This window comes from Nipponia nippon, unplaced genomic scaffold, assembly GCF_047370975.1.
Source record: "Nipponia nippon isolate SJK-2023a ecotype South Korea unplaced genomic scaffold, ASM4737097v1 scaffold_1, whole genome shotgun sequence".
Classification (NCBI taxonomy): domain Eukaryota; kingdom Metazoa; phylum Chordata; class Aves; order Pelecaniformes; family Threskiornithidae; genus Nipponia; species Nipponia nippon.
This window is the reverse complement of record NW_028262290.1, coordinates 31984317-32008591: the sequence shown is the minus strand read 5'-3', so window position 1 is coordinate 32008591 and position 24275 is coordinate 31984317. Positions and strand designations below refer to the sequence as shown.

Sequence of the window (24275 nt, the reverse complement as noted above, 5' to 3'; positions counted from 1 at the left end):
AAACTTCAGCAATAGGCAAGACATGAACTTGTTAAAGCGGGTCCAGAGGAGGGCCACGAAAATGGTCAGAGGGCTGGAACACCTCTCCTATGAAGAGAGGCTGAGAACGTTGGGGTTGTTCATCCTGGAGAAGAGAGGGCTCTGGGGAGACCTTCTTGTGGCCTTTCAGTACTTAAAAGGGGCTTACAAGAAAGGTGGAGAGAGACTTTTTACCAGGGCCTGTAAGTGACAGGACAAGGGGCAACATTTTTAAACTGAAAGAGGGTAGGTTTAGATTGGATATAAGGAAGCCATTTTTTATGATGAGGGTGGTGAGGCAATGGAACAGGCTGCCCAGAGAAGCTGTGGATTCCCCATCATTGGAAGTGGTCAAGGTCAGGCTGGATGGGGCTCTGAGCAACCTGATCTAGTGGAAGATGTCTGGGGCTGGACTAGATGATCTTTGAAGGTCTCTTCCAATCCAAACCATTCTGTGACTCTATGAATCTAGAAATAGATGTAAATTCTGCTGCAGTTTTATGTATTGTTATACTACTCAACCAAGTTGTTTGTATTTTTCACCAATGGTTACTCTCCCACACTCAAAGATATCAATAGCTGCATTTGGCTGTTTAAAGGTACTATTTCAAGGAACACCCTGGGGAAGCACAGAACACAAACTCCAAAGCTTTTGATTAGGGTACATCATGGCAGAGAAGCATGCTGAAACAAGGCTAAAAATCTTTGCTTCCAGTCATTTCAATGTTAAACTTTCATTTCCCATTGTGGTGAAGCTCCATAGCTTGAAAGAGCCTGTTGTTTCAAGGCAAGATGCCCCATTCTTTCCCACAGGCATGGCAAGCTGGTCAAACTACATCTTCCATAACGTACCAGCCAGGGCGATCAGAGGGAAAGCACTGTGCTACAGAGAGAGATGCAATTTCCCAGGAACATCAGCCAAATGGAGATATCGTGATAAAATAAATAATTGCCTATAAAAATTCCAGGTTTTTTTCAGAAAGTACATTTGCCAATGTAAAACACAAGTTTCTAGGCAGCCCTAATCACTTCTAAAACCTAGACTGCTTTCTTGTCATAATCAGGGAAGTAGTCAATGAAGTATGAAGTTAGTCTCTTCCCATTCCTACATGCATCTGGAAACGAGATCCTGGGTGAAAGACTTGCTATAAATGAGGTGGGAGCATGCTGCCTGTCTTTTTTTGTACTTTCCCTTGTGCAAAGGACACAGAGACAGAGAAAGTCTTGACTCCAGGTTCATCCCAACTCATGCAATGACTAGGAGAGTTAGCCAGGCACCAAGGATGAAAAAACCTTCACCCTTCAAGTAAAACAGCAGTGTACCTCCAGGAAGGCTGGGATTCACTGTCCTGTGTATTAACTGTATTTCTGACTTGGAATTTTGGAAGCAAGTAATTTACAGGTTGATCTATATTTAGATTTGTGACAACAAAGCAATCCAGCTTTACTGAAATATGACCCAAGAAAGCCTCTTGAAGTGAGCTCAAGAAATTGGCATATTTTACAGACAGACGCAACTAGAGTCAATGATTTATAGTAATTTATTCATGGTTCCACAGGCAGGACACCACTGCGGAAGGAAGAAAACAATAGAAGAATCCTAAACAAGTAGTGTCCAATTAAAAAATGAATATATGGTGCCTGTTGACCTGAAATGAACACTTAATTCACTTTGGTGCAGATATTCAATCACGTAGAAACAGTAACAAATACAGTTTTCTCTCACACGCTAGTCTATTCACGCTCTCACCCTATTGCAGCAATACCCAATTGCTTTCCAGTAGCGCATTAAGCAACATGTCATTTGTTCTCCCTTCCTCTGCCCCAGGGGAGACGTTCGTAGAATGATTTGCTTTGATAATTTGGGTGCTTTTCTTTAATGTATATGTTGCAATGTATTTATGTCATAAAGGCAGGTTAAAGAAATCTTGTTTGCATTTAGATTATGATGTTTGTGATAGTCTTCAGCTCCTGAGGGAGTTCATTCCAGTCTTGGACCAGATTTTGAAACCTTGCACAGAGTACACTGAGACCCAAGAGTAAGTATATTTTTCTTTATTTTTTTCTTGTTTTTTTCGCCTTGAGCTTCAGCTCATCTTCTAGACCAGTGGTTTCGAAAGTGGGGTGTGTAAGACAATCCATTGGCGTGCAGCAAGAAAAAAACATTTTGCACCATTAATAAATAATTTTTAAGTGCTTATTTCATCTTTAGCTTACGCTTTTTTAATTTCTATTTTTGTGTATGTTTTATAAGGTACATAATATATTAGTGCAGTAGTACATGTATATACTTTAAAAATAAATAAATAAACATATATTAGGGATGCATTCTTAAAATTTTTTTAGTGATAGGGGTGCACTATCAAAAAAGTTTGGAGACCACTGTTCTAGATAGCATTCCCTGATGATAGCGCACTCTTAATAGCACAGACTGAGATCCTGAGTTTTGATCAGTATTCTATCAGTCAATGCAAAAATAGAGAATAGCTATCAAGTATACTTAAAAGAACCACTGCTGTTGCGGAGAGTTGCTATAACCTTCCCATACTGCATGGATTTCCCTGGTGCCAAGAATCTCCTGCAGAAATAGCATGTAGCTGCTGTGGAAGGAATATGAGAATAGGGGACGGCAGATCTGCCGAACCAGGAGACTCCTGGCCAAACATTGCCAGCCTCATGAGCTCCTATTTGGGGATCAGCAAGAAACACAGCATTGCTCCCAAACTGTGGTCTGAACAGACTGTGGGTTTGTGCACTCACACAAAGGAAACTGCAGTGGACGCGTGAATTCTTCAAAAAAATTCCTGTGAGCACCTCTTCTGTCTTGCTGAGATTTCCGACCCAAGAGCTGATACCATTATTTTGTGTCCTTGAAAACTCAATCAAATGAGTGTGATGATGCAGTTGGGTGACCGGTGCTAAGTGCTCTAGCATTAGCACCTGCTCTTGAAAATGTAGCCTCCCTAGATTAAATCAAAATATTACAAAGGTGCCAACTGTAATTTTTAAAATCCATGTGCATATATGTGTCTGCAGGGCTTTTTTTTGTTTAACATAATCAACTCAATTATGATATATGCCTCATTTCTAGGAACTTACAGAATACACTGACAGAAAGTCAAGTAGCCACTTTGATTTAATGTCAATAGTACTATACCTTCATCCATTCTCTCACACATAAAAACAATTAAAAGTTTTCCAGTTTACTTACAACTTCCAGAAAAGCCTGAGTAGTTACACCGAGGTAAGCCTGAACTTTTCCTGACTAAACCAGGCTGTTACAAAGCATTAGAGTTCACATTTTAGCAATATTATAAAAATGTTTTTTCCTAGTGAAAATAGACATGCCTTTCTGAAACACCCATTTGGCAACAACAGTGTTCCCCACAGCAACATAAGGCTGTTAAGATTCAATAGGTTAGGACAACAGCCCGTCCATATCACAAAGAGGAGGAAGAGGAGGAAAATAAAGGATGTTGAGCAAGAATACTTGAGACAGGCACCAGAGGTGCTGATGCTTCTAGGACACGCTCCAGGTCCATGCCATGGTGAAGGGACCAGCCACCAGCGTTTAGGCAACACTTTCCCTGACACTAAACAGGGTATCCAAGATGGCCACGGCCATTACTACTATTATTATAATTTGGATAGGGGAATGCAATAGGCATAAGGTCATCAACACTGGATGTGGGAACCCATGCAGCACTCTGTGTGGAGAGGAGCGTGGTGGCAGTCTGAGGGCTTTGATGGTTTGGGGAAATGTACGTTAGGGACGGGGATGGCACGAGGGCAGTACAAAGGCAGTCAGCATTGCTGTGGACTCCTTTTCTTGCTTGCATTAGCCTGTTTTGGGAAAAGAAAAAAGGGAGCATTAGGTCAGGCAATGGCTGGTGAAGCGGGCAGGGGACTTTAGTATGGACAAAACAGAGTGTCAGGGCCCCGAGCCCACTCCCATCCTCCCGGGGGTTTGGCTGCCTGGGCTCAGGGCCAACTCAGAGATAGTGCAGCTGGTGACCTTGGGGAAAGCTCTTCTGAAAGCGATGCAGGGAGGCCTCGGCCAGGGCTGCCCCTCCTTCCCTCGGGACCTGCTTTGAAGTTGAGTCTCTTCCCCTTGGTCCCTGCCTGAGTTACACTGCAGCTGCACTGCAGCCATGCCTGTGCATTGCCTGCCAAAGGCTGCCAGAAGAAAAGATTTGCATGCCCATGTCTGGCATTGGCAACAGCAGAAACTGCAATGTGCCACAGAGTACATCAGTAATAACGTTTGAGAGTGCTAATCCTGTTCCTTACTGACTTGGCATTACAATTTTGCTGACAGATTTCACTCAGTTTAAGGAATTTTCGTTTAAATTTGATTTTCTGAGTGTTTAAAGATATCCTGTAAAAATATTTTTAGGAATCACTTGAATTCCCTCCAGCAAATATAATTATGGCTGCTATACAGAATTGCAGGATTAGCAAAGTGTGCCATAATAAATCAGTTTGTGTTGTTTCCTTATCTCCTCCCAAGACAGGGATTCACAAACATTGTCCTACAAGGAAGACATTTTAATAAGCAAAATTTTCAAGTTTCACTCCTGTTCACCACTGCATGGACTAACTCTGCTCGGTTGAGGTCCTGCAGCCCACGATAACTGTAATAATTGCTTGGTAATTAGTATGAGGAAGGTTTAATGGAGATAGATGCTTTCTATGAACTTTGGTAATTTAAGACAGAGTACCACTGGCCCACTGGCAGACTTACAAATAAGAAAAATCTGTAAGATCATCTAGAAAAACAAAATATGGAAAGTAGGCTAAAAAGAGAGGGCTAAATTGGACTACCTGAAGTCGGCTGTCAGAGCATTAGGGGGAGGCTGCAACCTGACTGAACAGGCACTGATCAAAGTCACAGGGAAAGTGCAGTTGTTTAAATACCCAGAAGAGGAGCTTCGTTCCCTTCCTGATTAGAGTGTATCTATCTTTCACAGCTCGTTCACTCCCTGATAAAGCACATCTGTCCTAGCTGAAGACTGAAAAATACAGGACTACTATGGCGAACCATCAAAGAAACAAAAGACGTGAAATACCAAGAACATACTATTTTTTCAGTCATGTAAAGGTTGAAATCCAGCGGCTTTTGGAGCTGACCTCCATTCAGAGTAGACACCTAACCCAAAGACAGACAAAAGGATCAGAAAGATGTGAATAAGAAAGACTAACAAATCTTAGGTAGAAACACGCTAGGTTACTTTAAAAGAGGGCTGGAACTAAGAGGAAATGCCTTGTATTTGCTAAGGCCAAACTGGCCATAGCTGTAGAAATACAGAAAAAAATCCCTCCATCGCCTGAGCACTTGGCCCCAAGGAGTCTTCCAGTCCTACTTCAGAAAAAAAAAAAAAATCTCTTTAGCAAAACTCTGTGTGCTTTCTTCATGGAAGCACATGAAAACACACTTATCTAGAGGTAAACACATGCTCAAGTGCTTTGCTGGGAAAAAAAAAAAGTATTTTTCATTTAGGCTGCAGGTGACTGACTAAAACAAACAGCAGTGCTGTCCATGTGTAGAATGAAAAAAAAAGAAAAAGAAACAACAAAAAACAACTGTGTGAAGCTACAACATTAATAAGATTGGAATAAGCAGAACTTCTTCCAAAAGAAGCAATATAGTTAGTAGTCATAATAGCAATAACAGCAGTGGATAAAGCACAATCTGTTGGTAAGGATGTCTAGAAGCCCAAACCTGAAAATACGGGAAAAGACAAGCTAAAGACATTAGGAAAATACTAAAAAAGAGATGAAAGCAGAAGATAAACTCTACAATGAATCTGCCACACAGCAACAGTTCACCAAAGACAGCGGGGGGATCCCTGAAAGAAGGGAAGCCGGTGCACGTCCCCTGGCTCTTCCCGGCAAGGTGATGGTGCAGCCAGAGGAGAAGGCTCTAGGACAGCAAGGACACATCTGGAAAGACTGGGTGACAGGGACATCAGTTCACAGCCAGACAGATAAAATTCTTCTCATAGGCCTGTGTGTAACTGGACCCTCTAGGTTTAAGAATAATGGGAGTCCTGCACACGGTGACTGTGATAAAATGTGCAAACTGCGAATGAAGGCTGGACCCCGCTCCACGACGTGAATCTCCCCCAGTAGTGTAAAATCAGTGTGAGACAGCCCCGAAACAGACCGTCCCTCAGCTGAGGGGCAGCAGTGCCACCCCGCATCCAGGGCTCCCTGTGCATCTCACACCCTTTAAAGGAACAGCTGAGGTTCTGGATAAGAAAATTATGGATTTAATTCAGCAGGACTAGAGTCATCAATATTCACCTGTTAGAGCTTTTCACATCATTTTGCCAAATAAGAAGGCTTTAACACCTCTGAATGCTTTTGAATTGTTTTGTATTGCCAGAGCGATATAAAAGTACTCAGTATAAAAGAGAATTGAGCCAGGAATGTGTAACAGGAAAGGCATGGACATGTTTGGAAGAGCTATAATACCCACAGTGCATGCAGGACTAAGTCATGCGCTGGCACTCCGCGCGCAGACAGGTGTGCCGGTCGGTGACATTATCGTTCTTCCAGTTGTTTCTTACCGCTCCTCTGCTGAGAGCTTCCACCCCCGCAGCTCTGTTGGCAGAAGGAATTAAGTGAGCGCTCCCTCGCGTGCTTCCAACAAGTCAGATGGATTAGTCAACGAGGAGGGTTTAAACCAACCTGCTCGCTTTGCCTGAAGCAAATGAAAGAGCTCTTAAACAAACCCTTTTACCAGCAGAGCTAAGGCAGTAGTAACCACAGCATCAAAGGGGTAGCGTGTAGGTGCAAACTGGCAAAAGCTTCAAATAGCACAGTTAGATCTGGAACGCACTGTCTGTCCATACCTATACAGGTACGCACAAGCTATAGCATCTTATATGCACAACACCTGTCCACGTGTATATTTTATTCAGCAGCAAATACGAAGTTAATGCAATTACGCTGAAAATTCTTTCCCCGTGGGCTAGGTTAAGGCATGTTATCTCATACTCGCTGTGTGCTGAGAGCGTGCAAGGGAACAGTTATCAGACGATGGATGGTAAGTTTTAATTCATTATACCTTCCTAACCTGTCTAAGGTCACAAGGTGTGGTTGTGCAAAATTAAGTAGTTGACCTGAAAAAGGTTGTGATTTACCTTTCCAAATATCGCCCACAAGGTATTCCAAGAGGAATAACTGCACAAACTCAATTTGTAATGTGGTTTACTACAGAAACAGCTACTGCTTGTAGTCCAAACATTCTGCTGGCATTTTACAAATGTGCAAGTTTCCATTGTTGGGAATTACACTTTCAAAAGTTTTCTCTAATTGTAATCTGGAAGCAAGGATTGCAACATGAACAGATGTGCCTGTGCCAGGTTGGACGGCAATGAAATCTCCGCACACGAGCATTCCCGAGGCACTCAGTGCTCCCGAGACAGCTCAACCGCTGCCACCAAAATCTACTTTGGTACGTCTACTTCAGCAGCACCTGAGCATGCAGCGTAAGCATAACTTCAGACTAGGGATGGTGTTGAGGCTTCCGAGTCCTTCCTCATGAGCTTTGATCATTGTATTCTCTTCCTGGCACTTGCTCTGTGCAGCAGCACAGTTCATACTACAAAACGACAGCTTATACTATTTATTTTCTACTATGATCTATTTTTCCACTTTTGGCTTATGAGGACAAAGGCGCGCTCGTTCTTGCCCCAGTAATAAGGCTCCGATCCCGACACACTCACTTTGCTGTGTGATCCCTGCAGCAGATCACCCTGTTCTGCAGAGCAATGCTTTTGCTTGAGAGACAAAACAGCCTCCTCTCCTACCAGTGAACTTCTACCTTCCAAAATCCCTCAATATGCAGGAGCATTTGAACTGAAACTTTCCTATTCTCAGGAATACAGATTTCCAATCACGGAAAAACCATGTTAGTGGAATTTGAACTCTTTGAAAAAAAGTCTTGAATCTTCTTTACTGTATGAACATACGTCACAGAGAGGTGCTTTAGGGATCGGACAACATCCCATCGGTTTTAGAAGCTATCTTGGAAGAGTCAGCCCCGTCATGAAAGTGTTTCTTAGGTCACAGCAGGAATTTTGGGACACAAATCTTTCCAGACGTAACTTTGCTGAAAATGCTACGATCAGTATACACTGGAATTGCGTGGTGTCTCTTACGGCATGATCTATTTCTCACTCATTTCTGTAAGAGTTAGATCAGACTTAAAATACTCTCCTCAGCAGCAACAAAAGGAGAAACTGGATGTGTGTAACAAGCTCACTACCCCTATGGATAACACACTGTCTCTAATCAACAGGGTACTCTACATCAGGCATCATACAAGTATGAGAATTTAATCCTCAGAGTCTTGCACAAGTGGTTTTATCATCTAAAAGCAAAAGATCCTATTCTTTGTGTGGGAGCCTGCAATTTGTTCATTAAAACCCTGATTCAGCTGAATATACAAACACGTATTTAAATGTTTTGGTGGGGTGGGCTTTAAGTAGTATTAAACGTGGAATCGATTAGTGACGATATTCACCCACAAAGGAGTTTTATAAACCATTCTCCTCAGATATACATGCAGCTGGAGTGCTAAACAGGATTTTATGCTATGCTCACTCCCTCTCACAGCATTATGCCCATTTCATTTTTTTTAAATATCAGACTTTTAGATCCTGGAAAACAAAAATAAGTGACAACTGCTGCCTTCCTAGGGTGCATCCCCTGCACAAACTACTACCAGTGACTGGCAACTGCATAGTATAAATTTGGGTTATTCTAGATTTGAAGCAAAATGCCACACTGCAGCAGCCTATATAATGTGATGCATTGATTATTAATTCCATTCTCTCACGTGAAGCACTAGCTTTTTGTTTGCAGGAAGCCAAATCAGTCTATGATTCTTTCCCAATGAACTGTGGGAGACCTTTGTGTCTTTCCGTAACGCAGTGAGAAAGAAGCAGAAAGAACCAAAGGACTATCAGAGAAATACAGAAGCTGCGTGTCGTATCTGGAGAATTAGATTTCAGACTGAATAAAACGTCATTTGCTATCTACACGACTAGGATGGTTAACCACTACGGATTTCTTTCCTATACTGTCCCATCAAAGAATGGAAAAGGAAAGTGATTCTAGCTGTTGTCCAAATATATGAACTTCAGCAGTAAACACTACTGACTCTCAAGAGACCATGGGTGAAAAAGGTGTGTTAAAAAATTACCATGAGGTGCACATCAATGATTTTTTTAAACTACAAACCTTAGTAGCATGCGGGTTTGACAGGGGAACTGAAAATCAGTTGATGAAGAAACAGTGAACTAACGTTTCTACAAAACAAAGGCATTTTTGCTACAGCATCTCAGGACGCTTTTTGAAATATTTAGTTCCATCATGAATATAATATAAAACCTCATTTGCAACAATGCAGTCTGAAAACAAGAATTTCTGCAATGAAGATTAAGGGGTTTGAAATTTTTTGCTAATTACTCAGTGACAAAGAAGCGTTATGCAAAAGTTAAGATTGCCTGGGGAGACCTGTGTCCATGAAGACACTCAGTAAAATGGAATTACCAAACAGACCAATACAACCTCAATTCTGGCGTGACAGAGCCATTACAGACCAATTAAATTAGCCACAATGATTTGGTTAAGTTCCCTTTGTTGAGTGCACTGCACAGCGGTGGAATCCCTTGTAGCAAGCTGACAAAGCAAAAGCTTGATGAGACGATTTGGGAGGAGCTACTACCAAAGGTCTTCTCGGCAAACAGTCCAGGAGAGTCTGAGACGTTGTCCCCGAGCAACCCAACCGACTGTAACTCTGAGGTTGGCCCTGCTTTGAACTGAGTGAACTCCGGAGGCTTCCTCCAATCTAAATTATTTTATGATTCTATATCGATTCGTGAGCACTCTAGATTACCTGCTGCAATCAAATAGCACTTCTTTGCACTCCAAAATAGAGACCTATAGCTCATTATCCTACTGTTCCTCCTACGTATCCTATCCCAGCTCATTCCTGGATGTCCACTGCGTAGGTTTTAAACGTATCTGTCCTGGGTGCAGGTTACGTTCCCGGAGATCACAAGAAGTCCGTTCTGTCAATGTGAATCCCAGCAGGGATCCTTAATGTAAACTTTCTGCATACACTCACTGCAGTCTGCACTAGTTTAAACATTTAGTAAGAAATAATCTACACCACCGAACATTTCTTCAAAAACAATGTAATTTTCCAACAGGTAAAAAATTTTAATATAGGTAAGTGCTGAGGCACCAGTCAGCTGATGAATGCTGACAGGCAAGGATCAAGCGCCACAGGAATGTAAAAACATCGATACATCACAAAGCCTCAAACTTTACGAAATACGGGTCTGTTTTGCATTTTACGGAGGCTGCATCATGGGAACCCTTTGCTTCGATGGACCCAGGTCTGAATCGCTATCTCCACCCTGTGCCCCAGTGAGGCACAACAAATTTAAAAATTCTTTATCTCCCATCACTCCTCTGCCTCCTTGCCTAAATTTAGACCATCTTTCCTCCCCTCCTGGAAATCCGATACTGCCTTTTACAGTTTCTCTGTTTCTCCACAACCAACTCTCCTCTTCCCCCCCTGAATTTTAGAAAGATTTTCTTAATCTTTCCAGAAGCGGAAGTCAATTTTCTGCCAAAGGTCTCCTTTTCCTGAGTAACTCTTTGGAAGGAGGAAAGCATTCTTACTTACAGAATTATTTACAGCGTTTATAGTATTCTCACAAATTCTTCTCAAAAGTTTAAGTGAAAGTCAACTCTCCCAGAGCCCTGTCAGACCCCTGCATATTTCCAGGCCGAGGCACAGAGGAACAGAAGAATACCTTTATTACTGACTATATGACATTACATGGCAGCTGCAGCACCGCACTTCTTCACCTGGAGGACTCCATAGCCCTCGCCCTCCAACACCTTCGGTTATCTGTTGCCCTGGGCCTGGCTGGGATGGCGTCCATTTCCCTCACGGCAGGTCGCTCGGGGCTGTGGTTCGGATTTGTGACGGCAGAGCATCAAGGCCCCTGCTGCTTCTCGCTCTGCCCCGCCCGGGAACAGCTCGGGGGTGCGCAGGAGGCCGCGAAGTGACACAGCTGGGCGGATGAGCGGGCCCACGACGGGGATGCTCCACGCTGCCCAACGCCACGCCGGGGAGCGGAGCGGAGGGGGCGAGGGAAGCCAACCACCTTTACTCAGGAGCCGGCCGGGCACCGGCCCGCCCGTGGGAGGCGGAGGGCGGCGGCCTCAGCACCGCCTGTTCCCTTTTCCTTCCCTCTCCCCCGCCCCGTCACTTACCGGACTGCTTTTTACCTCGACCCACGACGTTTTGTTGCTTTTCCTCTTCTGCTCCCCCGCGCCAGCGGCTGTGGGGAGAAGGGAGCGAGCGGCGGCGCCCCGGCGGCCTGACCCCCCCTTCGCCGCGCCGCGCCGCGCCTCGAGCCCTCGCCCCGCAGCGGGACCCGCCCAGCCGGCACGTGCGGGCGGCGCACACGCCGCACGCGCCGCCCGGCAGCCCGCGCCTGCGCCGCCCCGCGCCTAACGGTACAGTCGCGCCAGCCCCGGCCCCGCCGGCCCCGACCTCCCGCCGGGCGGCCCCGGGCAGGTTCGGCCGCGCCGCTACCCCCGCTCGCCCCTCGGGCCCCCCCTGCGCGTGCGTGGGGGTGGGGGGGGGAGGGGGGACCGCGGCCCTTCGGGGGAGGGAGGGGGGGAGGGAGGGGGTCGCGCGCCCCCCCCCCCGCGCCGTGTGGCGGGCGGGGCGGGGCGGGGCGCGAGCGGCGGGGCGGGCGGCGCAGGGGCGCGTGACGCGCCCCAGCTGTCGCGCCCGCCCCGCCGGCCCCCCGCCTGCCCGCCCCCCGCTCGCGCTCCCCCTCCCCTGCGGTGGCGCTCCCGGTGCATTGTGGGAGCGGTCCGTTGTTCATTTGCCATTCGACCTGATCCGGGGCCTGTTGGGACGGAAGCGCCGCCGAGCCGGATCCATTGTGGGGAGCCCGCGGCGCTGATCTAGGCCGGAGCCGGGGGGGGAGCGGCCGGACCGCGTTTCTCTCGGCCGCCGCCCCCGCCCTTCCCGCACGGCAGCCGGCGCCTCCTTCCCCCTTCCCGCGGGCAGAGCCCTCGGCCGGGCGGGGAGCGGCGGGCCAGGGGCGCGCGGCGGCGGCGGGCGGGGGGCGCGCGCGCGCGCGCCATGTTCGCGGAGATGAACCGCCGGACGCTGGCGTTCCGGGGCGGCGGCCTGGTCACCGCCGCGGCGGCGGCGGCGGCGGCCGGCGGCGGGGCCGGCGGCGCGGCCGAGGCCTGGGAGCGGCAGGACCCCGAGGCGCTGAACGGGCGCGGGGCGGACGAGGAAGTGGAGCTGGAGGGGCTGGAGGCCGAGGAGCTGGAGGCCGGCGCCGACGAGAAGGAGCTGCTGCTGCCGCAGGAGGCGGTCTCGCCCCCCGCCGCCGGCCCCATGTTCGCCGAGAGAAACCGCCGGACGCTGGCCTTCCGGGGCGGCGGGGGGCTCCTGGCCGCCCCCTCCGCCGCTAACAATGGCTGCGAGGCCTCGGCCTGGCCGCGGAAGCACTTCAACGGGCGGGGGGCGGACGAGGAGATGGAGCTGGAGGGCGCGGAGGGCCTGGAGCCGGAGGGCCTGCTGGAGGGGAAGGAGCTGGTCCAGGACGGGGGCTCCCTGAGTGACAGCAGCGACGACGAGGAGGACGGCGAAGGGGGCAGCCTGGGCGACGGCAGCGGCGCCGAGGGCGGCAGCTGCAGCAGCAGCAGGCGGTCCGGGGGCGACGGAGGGGACGAGGCGGAGGGCAGCAGCGTGGGCGCGGGGGAGGGGGAGAGCATCAAGCACTTCCCGCTGGCCAGGCCCAAGTCGCTGCTGCAGAAGCTGCACATCTCCTTCCAGGGCTCCTGGCTCAAGGAGTTCCCATGGCTCTACTACTGCCAGGAGACCGGCCTCATGTCCTGCGCCTGGTGCACCGCCGCCGCGGCCGCCGCCGCCCCCCCCGAGCTGATCATGGCCGGCGGGGCCCTGCCCGGGGGGCATGACGAGCTCTGCAAGGGCACCCGCAACTACAAGCGGGCCCTGCTCCTGCGGCACCACCTCTCCGCCGAGCATCGCCTCAACGAGCCCGGCAGCGCCGAGCAGGTAGGGGAGGCGGCGGCCGCCGGGACGGGACGCGGTGCGGTGCGGTGGGGGTGGGGGTAGGGGGCGACCCCCGGCGGGGTCCCGCGTCCCCGGGGGAGCGGCCGGCCTCCCCTTTGGCGGAGTCGTGGGGGGATTTTGCCCACCTCCGTCAGCTTCTGTAAATGGCTTTTTGTGCGCGGTGTTGCCCGGCCGGCCGGGGACGCCGTGCGGCTCTGGGAGGGGAGGCGAGTCCAGTCCGCTTGGCGATGCGGGGCGGCTCTGCTGGCGCTGCCCTTCGGCAGCCTTCGCGCGGGCCGTTGTGCCTGGTTAACCCTCTGCGCAGGTAGCGAGTGCCGGTTTCATCGGTTTGTCTCGTGAAGATAAACCGACAACGTGGGGGGGGAGGGGGGGAAAGTTGCATGTGAATACCAGTGTTGCTGCACTGATTTAAAAACACTCGTTACAACTTCCTCCTGCGGTACCGGCGGAGGGAGGGTGGTAGTGTCCGGCTGGGAACTGCCTGTGAAGCTGCTGCTTGCCGGGGTGACATCGGAATTCCTCTGCCGTTCTTAACGGCGTGGTCCCTGCGCGTTCATCGGATGACTCTGCGTCGTCAAGACCACCTCGTTTAAATCTTTTTCCCGATTGCGTTGCTTTAGATTGAGTTGCTGAGCAAGAAGTCTGCAATTGCGTGGTGCATGTTTGAGATAAACATGTGGTTTCCTGAAAGCCGTGTTAATATGCCAGCTCTCCTCTAATGCCTTAGGACCAGCGAAACTCTTCGTGTTCCCCGCTGAACTTAAAACTACTGTGTTTCTTGGCTGCTCTTAGGAATAAGGCAGGGCTACCTCTAGAACATATGTGGATGAAAAGCTCTTAAGAAATACTCGTGTTGAACCGCCAGCCTTCTGCAGCCTTTCCTCCTAGGGATGTCTGCGCTGCAAAAGCTGACTGGGATCGCCTCGCGGCGTTAAACTTGCCAGCGGGCACAAGCTAATGTGCTTCGGGTTAGGCTAGTGCTTGAACTGTTAGGCTGAACTTGAGCTGGAATTAATCCCTGATCACTCCGTTTTCACTATTTAGAGCTCGGTTTTAATGAAAGCACCCCCCTTGGTGGTATAGTTGCATCTGGAGTCCGAATTGTAGTGCAGAAGTTAAATTGAGCACTTTCAGGAGCTCAGGGTACCTTGGACAAGAGCTGCTATTCTAATGTTTGGGTAGGATATCAAGATGACAGATAAAATGTTAGGTGAACGTAGGTTTTCTTAGAGCTAGTTGGAAAAGGAGTGCAATTTTTATGTGAAACTACTGCAGGATTGCAAGGAAAACCTTTTGGTGCATAAATATCAGTTATCCAAAATATTATTTTTGCATTTATAAATGCAACGTTCACCTTCAAGATAAGTAACACTGCTTTTTCAGTAAGTGTATTCCTGAGGCAGCTATTGTTAAAGACACTTCATGGCAGTAGCTCACCTTATCAGTTTCCTCCAGTCTGGGGTTTGCTCTTCACTCTGTGGTATTTTAGCCCCACCTGCCTTAAATAACTTGTTTCTAATTTTGAAACTTTCATTCTTAATTTTTTTTGCATCTTAATATCTTTGAAAATGTTCTTTTTGTTTAACATTGCGGTATATTCCTTACCATCTTGTTGCCTAGTTTCTAACTTTGAGTTGTGAATGATTACCCTGTAAAGGTATGTCCTGTCACTGTGTAGCCTCCTGTGTCACTAATGTTGCTAATTCATGCCATGAATTGTCATGGAAGTTTCTCTCACTCCCATTAAGATATGCGTAAATAAAACATATTCCAAGCAGTTTTTCCTACTAAACTTATGAATTTTTTCTTTCTGTCGTCCTATCCTCAGTCTGTTGTAAGACTATAAAATACCAGGAGGGTGGAAGGGGGGAGGGGATGACACACAACATGGACACGACGGGACAGAATATTGGTGTGCGTGTCACAGTAGCCTAAAAGTTCAATATAAGTATTTATTTGAAGATGAGCCTTTCATTGTCACGGCAATCTTTATAAACATGAGCCTCTGCTTTTATACCACTGGTAGTTTAAGAAAAAATATTTGTAGTAACTGTAATAATAAATGAAACAGTAGGATACATGAGATGTATCAGTGGTTCTTTTGTACTCTATTATTTGGACAAAGTAAGCTTCTATAAGGTAGCTGTACAGAGATTGGTGTTTTCAAGTGGAAAACAGTGCTGAATGCATCCCTGTGCAATTACATTTCAGTTAAAAACTTCTTACAAAGGAAGGAATTGCAGTTTTTCAAAAGTCAATGTAGTTTTCTTTGTGGTGCACTTTCGGGTTACGCTTGCTTTATCGCAGATCTGATTAAGAATCTCTGTTTTCTTTCCGCTTTTATGTTCAATTTCCATATCCTTTCACCCTTCTAATAGCACTTGAATTTCTCGTGATACATATGTTTAAATTAATGCCAAAACAATAGCCCCATTTTTTCCTTAATGCCATGATACCAGATACGTGGAACAAAAGTAGGTAATTTGTACCCTGACCATATTTCCAACATACATAATGAGGCAGCAAAGCTGTTTAGATTTAATGAAACTTGGGAGAGATCTTTCAGCCTTTGTCTTGGAGACAACACGCATGTATTCTTGACTTGACAAGCTTCAACTGCAGGGCATGTTTAGCAGCTGCTAATAAACATATGGCATAGTGCCACTGTTCAAGTGCGAAAAGGAAATTGTAGGTGTTAAGACAGTAAAGCAGTGGAAATTTCTATAGGTCTGTTGGATATTACACTCGTGAAGAAATGAGCGACGATTTCAGTTTATTTTTGGGATACATTTAATTTGTAATGCCAAAATACATCACAAGTGGTTGCAGCTGCTGTAATTCAAGGGTATTGAGCTGTCAGTTGGTGCTTCTTTCTAAGACAAAAATCTTGATTCCTTTTTTTTTCTAGTCTGTCTTTTAAAATAATCTGTCTCCATATTAAAGCTTAAGGAAAGATATAATCAGCTTGAAACTACCTTTGTTTTTTTAGTAAACAGACTGTTGTGTTGCAAAAATCTTAAGAAACAAACACTTACTGGGAAATCACTGCAAAAGATTTTAATTCTGTGATGAATTTAGATCCACGAGATGCAGATTTATTGGCTGCTGGGGTTCCTCCCCTCAAAACTGCTTCTTAAAACATTTTCTCTCTGGACATAATTTGAAGCTGAGCTTTGGAAATACTGCCAGAAAAGCTTTCTCCAGCCTAATAGGCATGTTGGTTTAAAGCAGAAGCTCTCCAAAAGGAGGAAGGCCTTTGATGTGTTATTTTTTCCATGTGAACTGTAATTGTTTGCTTTGTATGAGCAGTGATGAATAGAAGTCGTGCTTCAGATGTAAAAGTTACATTATAGTGTTCTAAGTTAACTTCTTGAATTACTCTTACCAGAGCAAAAAAGTTGAGGAAGTCAGGCCTTCAGAGTAAAGACTATCATTTACTGTATTTCTATATAGTGTTTTTTACCAGACCTGAAACTACTCAATTGGATGTTGGGCACTTAATGGAACAGTTTTAAATTGCTGAGTTTTCTGTGAGTGATGCTGTGGCGTGTAAAACGGCAGCAGAGCATCATGTGTGCAACTGATAGGATTGTCTTTTGAGATAATTTTCCGCTGTAGCTGCACGTGCTTAAGAAGTTCCTGATAGCTCGCTTTTGTTAGAGGATCTGTTTTGCAGGGTAAGAATTGATTTGGGGGCATAGGGAAGCTGCTGTTGAGTAAGGTGTGGTAATGGGGAAGGGATTAGAAAAATGTGGCATAGCTACTTTTCATATACATACAGCTGAGATGGAATCTATGGTTAGATTGGGTTTGGTTTTGTTTCTTTCCCCCCACCCCACCCCCCACTGTTATTGCTCCCAGGAGACAGAGTGTGCTGATGGTACAGGAGGAGAAAGAAAAGCAAGTTTCTAGTAGCCGTTTTTGATCATCTGTTTCTGCTCCTGTTAGCTTTTAGGCAAGTTTAATTAGTGAATTATACATATGAAATAGTCATTTATCTTTGAGTGTATTCAGATGAGTCTAACTCATTGAAACTGAGCACAATGTTAGTTTCCTTGAGCAGTCTCTGTTCTGTTAGACCGCTTCTTAATCTCACCTACAGAGAGAAGCTTTTCAGATTTACAATGCTGTAGATTCCACAAATAAGACTGAAATAGTCCAGGTTTTTATTCTAGATTTCTTATCAGCTTTTGTTAAAGGATAAGGTGGTTTGGTGTTGAGATAACTTAGGTGACAGGAATATTTGGTCTGTATTCTGAAAATATAATTGATATGTAAGCAAATATCATTAGTTTGTCGTTCTCATCAGAAAAACAGTACCCTTATGTTGTGCTCATGGCACATCATCATAAGTAACAGAAGCTCAAATATACACTTCTTAAAATTTTCTGTAATTATTTTCTGCGCCTTACCTCCTATTGAACTGTATTGTACTTTTTCTGTACAAAGGGGAGATGTTTAAAACTCTCCAAGGGATGTTCATTTTTTTTCCATTTTTCTCATAGTAAATGTTAATTGTACTTGTCACACTTGGTTTACGTAGGCTTGATAACTGTTCAGATGTCAGGGCTTTCATTTCATTTGAGGTGTGGCATTAGTGTTAGCTACTTCCATAGCAGCAGTTAAACAGTTTTTTCAAATATTACAGTTAGTTTTAAAAATATTTATGCACCCATTTCTGTAAAGCTGTAATATTGATCTCTTTCCCCCAACACACACCCCTGTAGCTTGGACATTAGCTGATGATGTCTCTTATTTTCACTCAGCCTTCTGGTCTTTTCACAATGAAGATTTCAGTCTTGTGTTTCTGTAGCGCATTTGTGATCTGCAGCTCCTTTTTACCATGCTAGCTTGTCATTTTCTTGGGAAAAGAAAATACTGTAAATCTTGATTTCTTTTTTTATCAGCTTGATTGGATACATACACATACTCAGTTAAAACGTACTCTATCTCCATTCTTTAATCAGACATTTGTAAAAAGAAAAGAACTGCTGCAGATTATTTTTAAATTTTATGTGATGTTTAATGTGTTCTCAGATAATGAAATTGTCAGCTATCATAGCATCTACCTAACATTTACTGTGTGAGATGCAAGTCACCGATGATTGACTTTGACTGAGTGACAACACTTATGAGTACGGTAATTTCCATCTTAATCTGATCCAAAGTCAGTGTAATTGGTGTTTTGAAACTACGTGGTGCTCCATTGCTGGAGTGACAGAAAGCTAGTCCAGATCTGAAATCTGCTGAGAACTTAAAGAATGGTAGACTCAGTTGTTACACGTGGGATGTGCTTTCTGTTTCAGGGCTCCGATCTGGGGGAGTACTTGGATATGTCAGAGAGCATGCAGAAGAAATTAAGCCGAGGTTGGACAAAAATCTGTTGCTTGCTTTCACATAAAAGCCTAATTGCTTTTATTTCTGCCTCTTCACTGATGTGTTTTTCTGAGAAGGGTAGAGATTTAGAAGCAACTTGAATGTGACAGCAAACTGAAATTTCTCTGCAGAAGATGCTGAAATGGTACAGTGTCTGTTTTGGTTATACTGGGCATTATTTGCTGCTTGTAGATGTAAATACCATTTTAGAGGATGTAGTTACAGCCTCAGTTGTCATCCCAGTCATCCACACTGGGATTATGACTTGAGGTGAGTACTGATTTAATGCATTAATTCCTGTGTGGTAGAAAGTGACTTTTTTTTTATATAGCTGGTTTATGTCGTAGTCCCAAATGAAGGGTAGTACTTTTCTGCAACATATATTTTAGCCCCAGTATAGATTATGGGCTCATGACTGCATTAACATTACCTCGTTAATATTGATTTTGACCTGTAATGTTGAGGTAGTCGAGCTTTAGTGATACCTCTGGCCCCCAAATCTGTGAGTTGTTCTAGAAAATAAGAAGAGAAAATAATGACATAATTTGCAAAATCTGATCTTCTCTCATCCTAAACCGTATTGGAGACAGCCAGTTTTGAACTGCCCTTATTTGCTAGGGAAGGAGAGAGAGTCTTAGAGGTCCAGTATAAAACAGACTCTGTCATCATCACATGCTCTTGATGGCAGCATGTATCAATCAATATAAGTATGGTCTCGAATATGCCAGTCTGTGGTGTTTTCTGCTTTGTTCTAGCTGCTGCTTTGTAGCAGCTCTGAATCATCATTGTCTAAACATGAGTTATAAGCTTTCTAAATGCTGTAAAATCCAGTTCAGGTCTCCTGTTTCTTATCAGCCTCTTGCTGAACTAATCTTCAGTAACAACCAATTTCTTGGTGTTGGACTCTCTGATGCTACTTTTAGCAAAATTTTCAGGTCACGTTTGAGATCATGTCTTAGGTTGTAGAGAGGCACATAAGTACGTGCTGTCTGTGTAGTGTGTACTAGTTAAAGGTGTTGCTGCTAGAAAGTTTCAGGGAAGCTTGATTCAAGAAAGTCTTGGTTAAATAATGTAGTGGAAGCTTAAGTTTTGTTTGGTCACCTGCAGTGTTCTGTCCACTTGTCATGTAATACACCTATTTAATCCTAAGCCTGCCACAATTAGAAAATAAAGAGTAAGTGCTTAATTTGTAGAACTGTATAAGAAATATATCTGCTATTATAACTAATTCAGTAATATGTTTTCTTTAAAATATGAGACAGATTGGGAGATAAAGATCTAATCTTCATGTATTCATCTCTCAGCATGAGAAAATGTTGAATCAGTTATCAACGTTGTACTTGCCCATTTAAGTGGAGGTTTCTAGGGAAGAATGGGGGGTTGGGTATGTGAGAACCATTTAGTTAAACCTTTGGAAAGAGAGAATCCTGAATCTTTAAAGTATGTGGGTTAAGAAAAACAAGTACTTCACACTCAACTAAATATTTTCTTACCTTTGGCCGAAATGTCACTTCCTTTGCCCTCAAGGTAATTCTGCTAGTTCTGGTTTTGTTCCAAATTTGGGGGCGGAGGGAGCAGAATGAGATTGTGATTCTTAGTTTTTAGAAATATTTTTTAAATTATATATTCCTGCCTGCCTTTATGACCAAGAACATAAATAAAATAAAAAAAAATCCTTCGAATAACATCATCTTCTTAAGTTTATTTTCATATCCTTATTATAGTGTTGGAGGACTAAGGAGAGCATTCATTAAGAGCTAATTATGGTTGTGGTTTTTTTTAATTGCAGGAGTCAGAGTTACCATCAGAACTGAATAATGAAGGATACTGTGATTTTAACAGCAGGCCGAATGAGAACTCTTACTGCTATCAGCTCCTGCAAGAGCTCAACGAGCAGAGGAAGAAAGGCATTCTTTGTGATGTTAATATTGTGGTGAGCGGGAGGGTCTTCAGAGCTCACAAGAACATCCTGGTTGCAGGCAGCCGCTTCTTTAAGACTCTGTATTGCTTTACAAACAAAGAAAGCCGTAACCAAACCACTGTTACCTATTTAGATGTTGTTGCTGTTCAAGGTTTTTCTGTCATCTTGGACTTCTTATATTCTGGTAACCTCGTGCTTACGAGCCAAAATGCCATTGAAGTGATGTCAGTGGCCAGCTACCTTCAGATGACGGAGGTTGTCCAGTCCTGCCGCAACTTCATTAAAGATGCCTTAAACATAAGTATAAAATCAGAAGCTCCAGAGACCGTGGTGGTGGATTACAACAGAAGATCTGTTAGTAGGGATGGTTTGTCTCCAAGGGATCAGAAAGTTGCCAGCTTCTGGGCAACGAGAAATCTTACCAACTTGGCAAGTAGCATAAAAACTGAGAATGATGGTTACCCTATTGATGAGGGCCAAATGGAAAGCTACCAAATGAATGACTGCAGTTGGGTCCAGGACAGCTCACCTGAAATGGCTGAAAATGAATCTCAAGGTGAGGGAAAAGTATTCGTATGGAATGACATGGGCGCACAGGGACAATCAGTTCAAGAACCTGGAAAAGCAAGAAGGAAAAACCAAACTGCAAAGAGATTTATTTATAATATACCACCTAATACTGAAGAGAACTCAGAAGATTGCTCAGTGTTGCAACCGTCAGTCCCATATCCAGAAGAAGATTTGTCATTTATTAAAGAAGAAGCAGGTAAATATTGCTTAATGTCAGTCATGTAATTTGAAAACTGAATTATTGAATAAAGTACACGACAATGTAACTTTTATAAAGGTATGTTGGATGGGATCTTCTAGTAAGTCAGCACACCAATCAGGTTACTAAATCAGTCATCTGATTCTCTACCTTGGGGCACAGCAGTGTATCTTCAGCTAGAGAAAGGAATGACAGTGCTGTGTCATGCAGTATGTAACAGGCTGTTTGCATTTGAGGCTTGAGGTGGGGATCCTTACCAGCTTGTAGAAACTCAAACTCTTACATTTATGTTTAATCTGTAGCCGCTATAAGGCACAAAATCAAGAAGTGATAACTGGTGGCTAATGATGTTAGCTGGTTGCACAGAGAGAAAAGGGCCTTTATAATTTCCTTCCCTACACTAGCACAAGATTTTTCCAGTAATCTCCCTCACCTGAGTGTCGCCCAGAAACAGAAGTGACCTTTCTGCTGCTGTTTATTGTAGGGGTGTCTGTGAAGCTGCAAAATTGAGTAATCCTGGCTAATATAATAGAAACTCTTAAAGCAGATTTGTGAAGCATATTGGAAAGAGGTGACACAATGACATATGGCAGAGGGAATATCTTTTTGTTGAACTGTTGTTTAAATGAATCCTGAGTATGACTGAATTCATAGGATTTTTTTTCCTTAAGGATTTATGGTTAATGTAAATGCTAGAATAAGATTAAATATGTTTGCTAAACAAATACGGTCACACAAAGGATTGTAAGCAGACTGTTCTCAGTGTGATTGGGATTTGGGGCAATGTAATTAAGTTCCAGTATTTATTTTTTAAATTATTGTAATTATACTGTATGAATAGTTGAAGTATATATTTGAAGTACTGTCATTTACCTGTATCACTTTTAAATGAATTAGCAGTTTTGAAAACTTACCCCAACTTAGGAGTCAAATTAAAGGTGGCTTTGAGACGTAACTGGAACCAAGTTCTTATTAGATGTGTCTGTTCCTAAAGCATTTTAAAATATATGCCCCCTTCAAACACCAAGGGACTGTGGATGTCCTCTGCTTAACAGGTTCAAGGAGTAGAATTAAGAGGGAAATAAAACAAACAAACAAAAAAATCAGCACTCACACCTGTGGGTATAGAATATTTCTGGATATTTTTGTATTGCAGTGAGAAAACAGAGATTTGAAAGCAACCTGAGTTGTGGGAGGGTCTGGGAACCTATATTTACTTTGGTGGAAGGAAGGATGGCCTTGGTTTCTTCCTGTACCCTGAGACTTGTTTAAAAACAAGTCTGAAAGCAATCCTTTCAGTAGTGGCAGGGACAGGCAGTTTCTCCTGGGGCCCCAAAGTGCCCCTATGCACGGTGCGTGGGTGCCCACCCGTGTGGCAGCAGCAGCAGCAGCTGCTGCCGCGCGAGGAGGCAGGCGGCGGGTGGCAGCCCGGCTGAGGGCATGTGGGACTCCGTGCTCTCCTGTACCGTGCCAGCATGCATGCATGAGCACCATAGTGATGTGTGACGATATAGAGCACTGCAGAATGGAGCTACGGATGTGCCCATCTGGCGCATGAGCAGGGGCAGCCAGTATGAGATCTGTCCATATAGTTAGTAAGTGGTGCGGCACAACAGGAGCAGCTCTGGAGAAGCAGCTGTGCTGAGGAGCTAACGTGCATTCTGTAAATGCTTCAGGGGGTTTGCTTATCTCTGGTCTTCACCTCTGAACTCTGTGGGTAGGTCTGCTTTAGCTTTGCAGTTCAGCTTGGGAGTGTGCACTTGTAAAGTGAATTTTCTGGTCTTCTCTTACTTTCTAAGCTTTCTTAGACTGCACAGGGTTTCTTCTGGCTGAAGCGAAAATAGCAGCTGTGTTTCAGAAAGATGCCTCTTGTGTGCCAACTGCTAACAGGCCTTGGGTCCACAGCACCAGGTTAGATCTAGCCTTAAGTAAAGCACCTTTAGGTGTGAATAGTGGGGATGTTGAGTCCTCAGCACCCACGCAACAAATCTGCCTGTGCTGGGTTGCACTGCTTGCTAATACATGGTTAGTTGCAGTGGCCTGAAAAAGGGCAGCAGAGGGTCTGGAGCAGGAGCTGAGGACCTGTAGGTTAATTGCAGAAACATCAAATTTCTGACACAATTTAGCATGTGATTTCTATTTCTGATTTATATGGGGTAAATATTCAACTTCTTTTACTGTTGGAAATACCACGGAGAATATGTCTACTAAACGATATCCCCAGCAACAGAAATATATACTTGATTGCATTCTGCAGAATTCGAGTATGTGCTGTGGAGCTTTCTTGGAGAAATAATGGAGGATATGGGCAGTGAAGTAATGATTAAACAAGTTTAGTCCTTGTTCAGTTTTCTTGGACAGAAGCACCAAGGTTTCCAGTAACTCGTTGTGCTAAAGAATTAAATTACAAAATACATCCATGCAACATCTTGATGAACAGAGCTATATTAGAGGCTAGGGGCACACTGAATTTGTGCTGTGGTGTCTGTCTAAAACCATTGAAAGTTCTGATTGCAGGGGGGAGTTTATTTTATTGAAGTATAAAATAGTGTCAGCTAATGATCTTAGTACTTTCAGAGCACAACATAAGTGGTCCCAAGTAAATACTTACATTTTCTGTCAGCGTGAGAACTATTTTGGAAACCATATCTAATATTTTTATAATAAGATGTTTACTTTTATCAAGTTTTTGTGTGCATGCACATTGTTTGAAACAAGAAGAGATACTGGAAGTAGGGCTTGGTATAGCTTACTTTCACCCTTAGTCTGTGCTTCAGTGTTCGGTGTTCTTTCTCCTCTACTGCTGGCTAGCTTTTTCTTCACTCTGCAGGTAGATTCCACTCATAAACACTCTTCTTTCGATTGTTCCCTCTAGGCCTCAGAAAAGGTGGAAGAGGGAGGAGTGGAGAATTGGAAGAATGACAGGAATGAGTTGTAGAGTAACCTGCGGGTTACACGGTAACTTTTTAGTTGTGGATTAAATTTCTTGTGGAGATGAAAAACTATCAAAACCAATAGGCGCTGGGAGTTAAAAA

General features: G+C 44.6%; 1 protein-coding gene across 2 annotated transcripts in view; it reads left to right on the top strand.

Moving 5' to 3' along the window:
- Window positions 1–12208: 12208 nt before the first annotated feature.
- Window positions 12209–24275, top strand: part of ZBTB10 (zinc finger and BTB domain containing 10) — a 33154-nt gene continuing 21087 nt past the window's right edge. For both annotated transcript variants that reach the window (XR_015703260.1, XM_087750990.1), the window contains exons 1-2: window positions 12209–13156; window positions 20340–21237. Coding sequence is in view for 1 of the 2 variants with exons in the window: in XM_087750990.1 (XP_087607116.1) it covers window positions 12209–13156; window positions 20340–21237 (1846 nt within the window). In the remaining variant the exon portion in view is untranslated. The remainder of the gene's footprint in view (window positions 13157–20339; window positions 21238–24275) is intronic.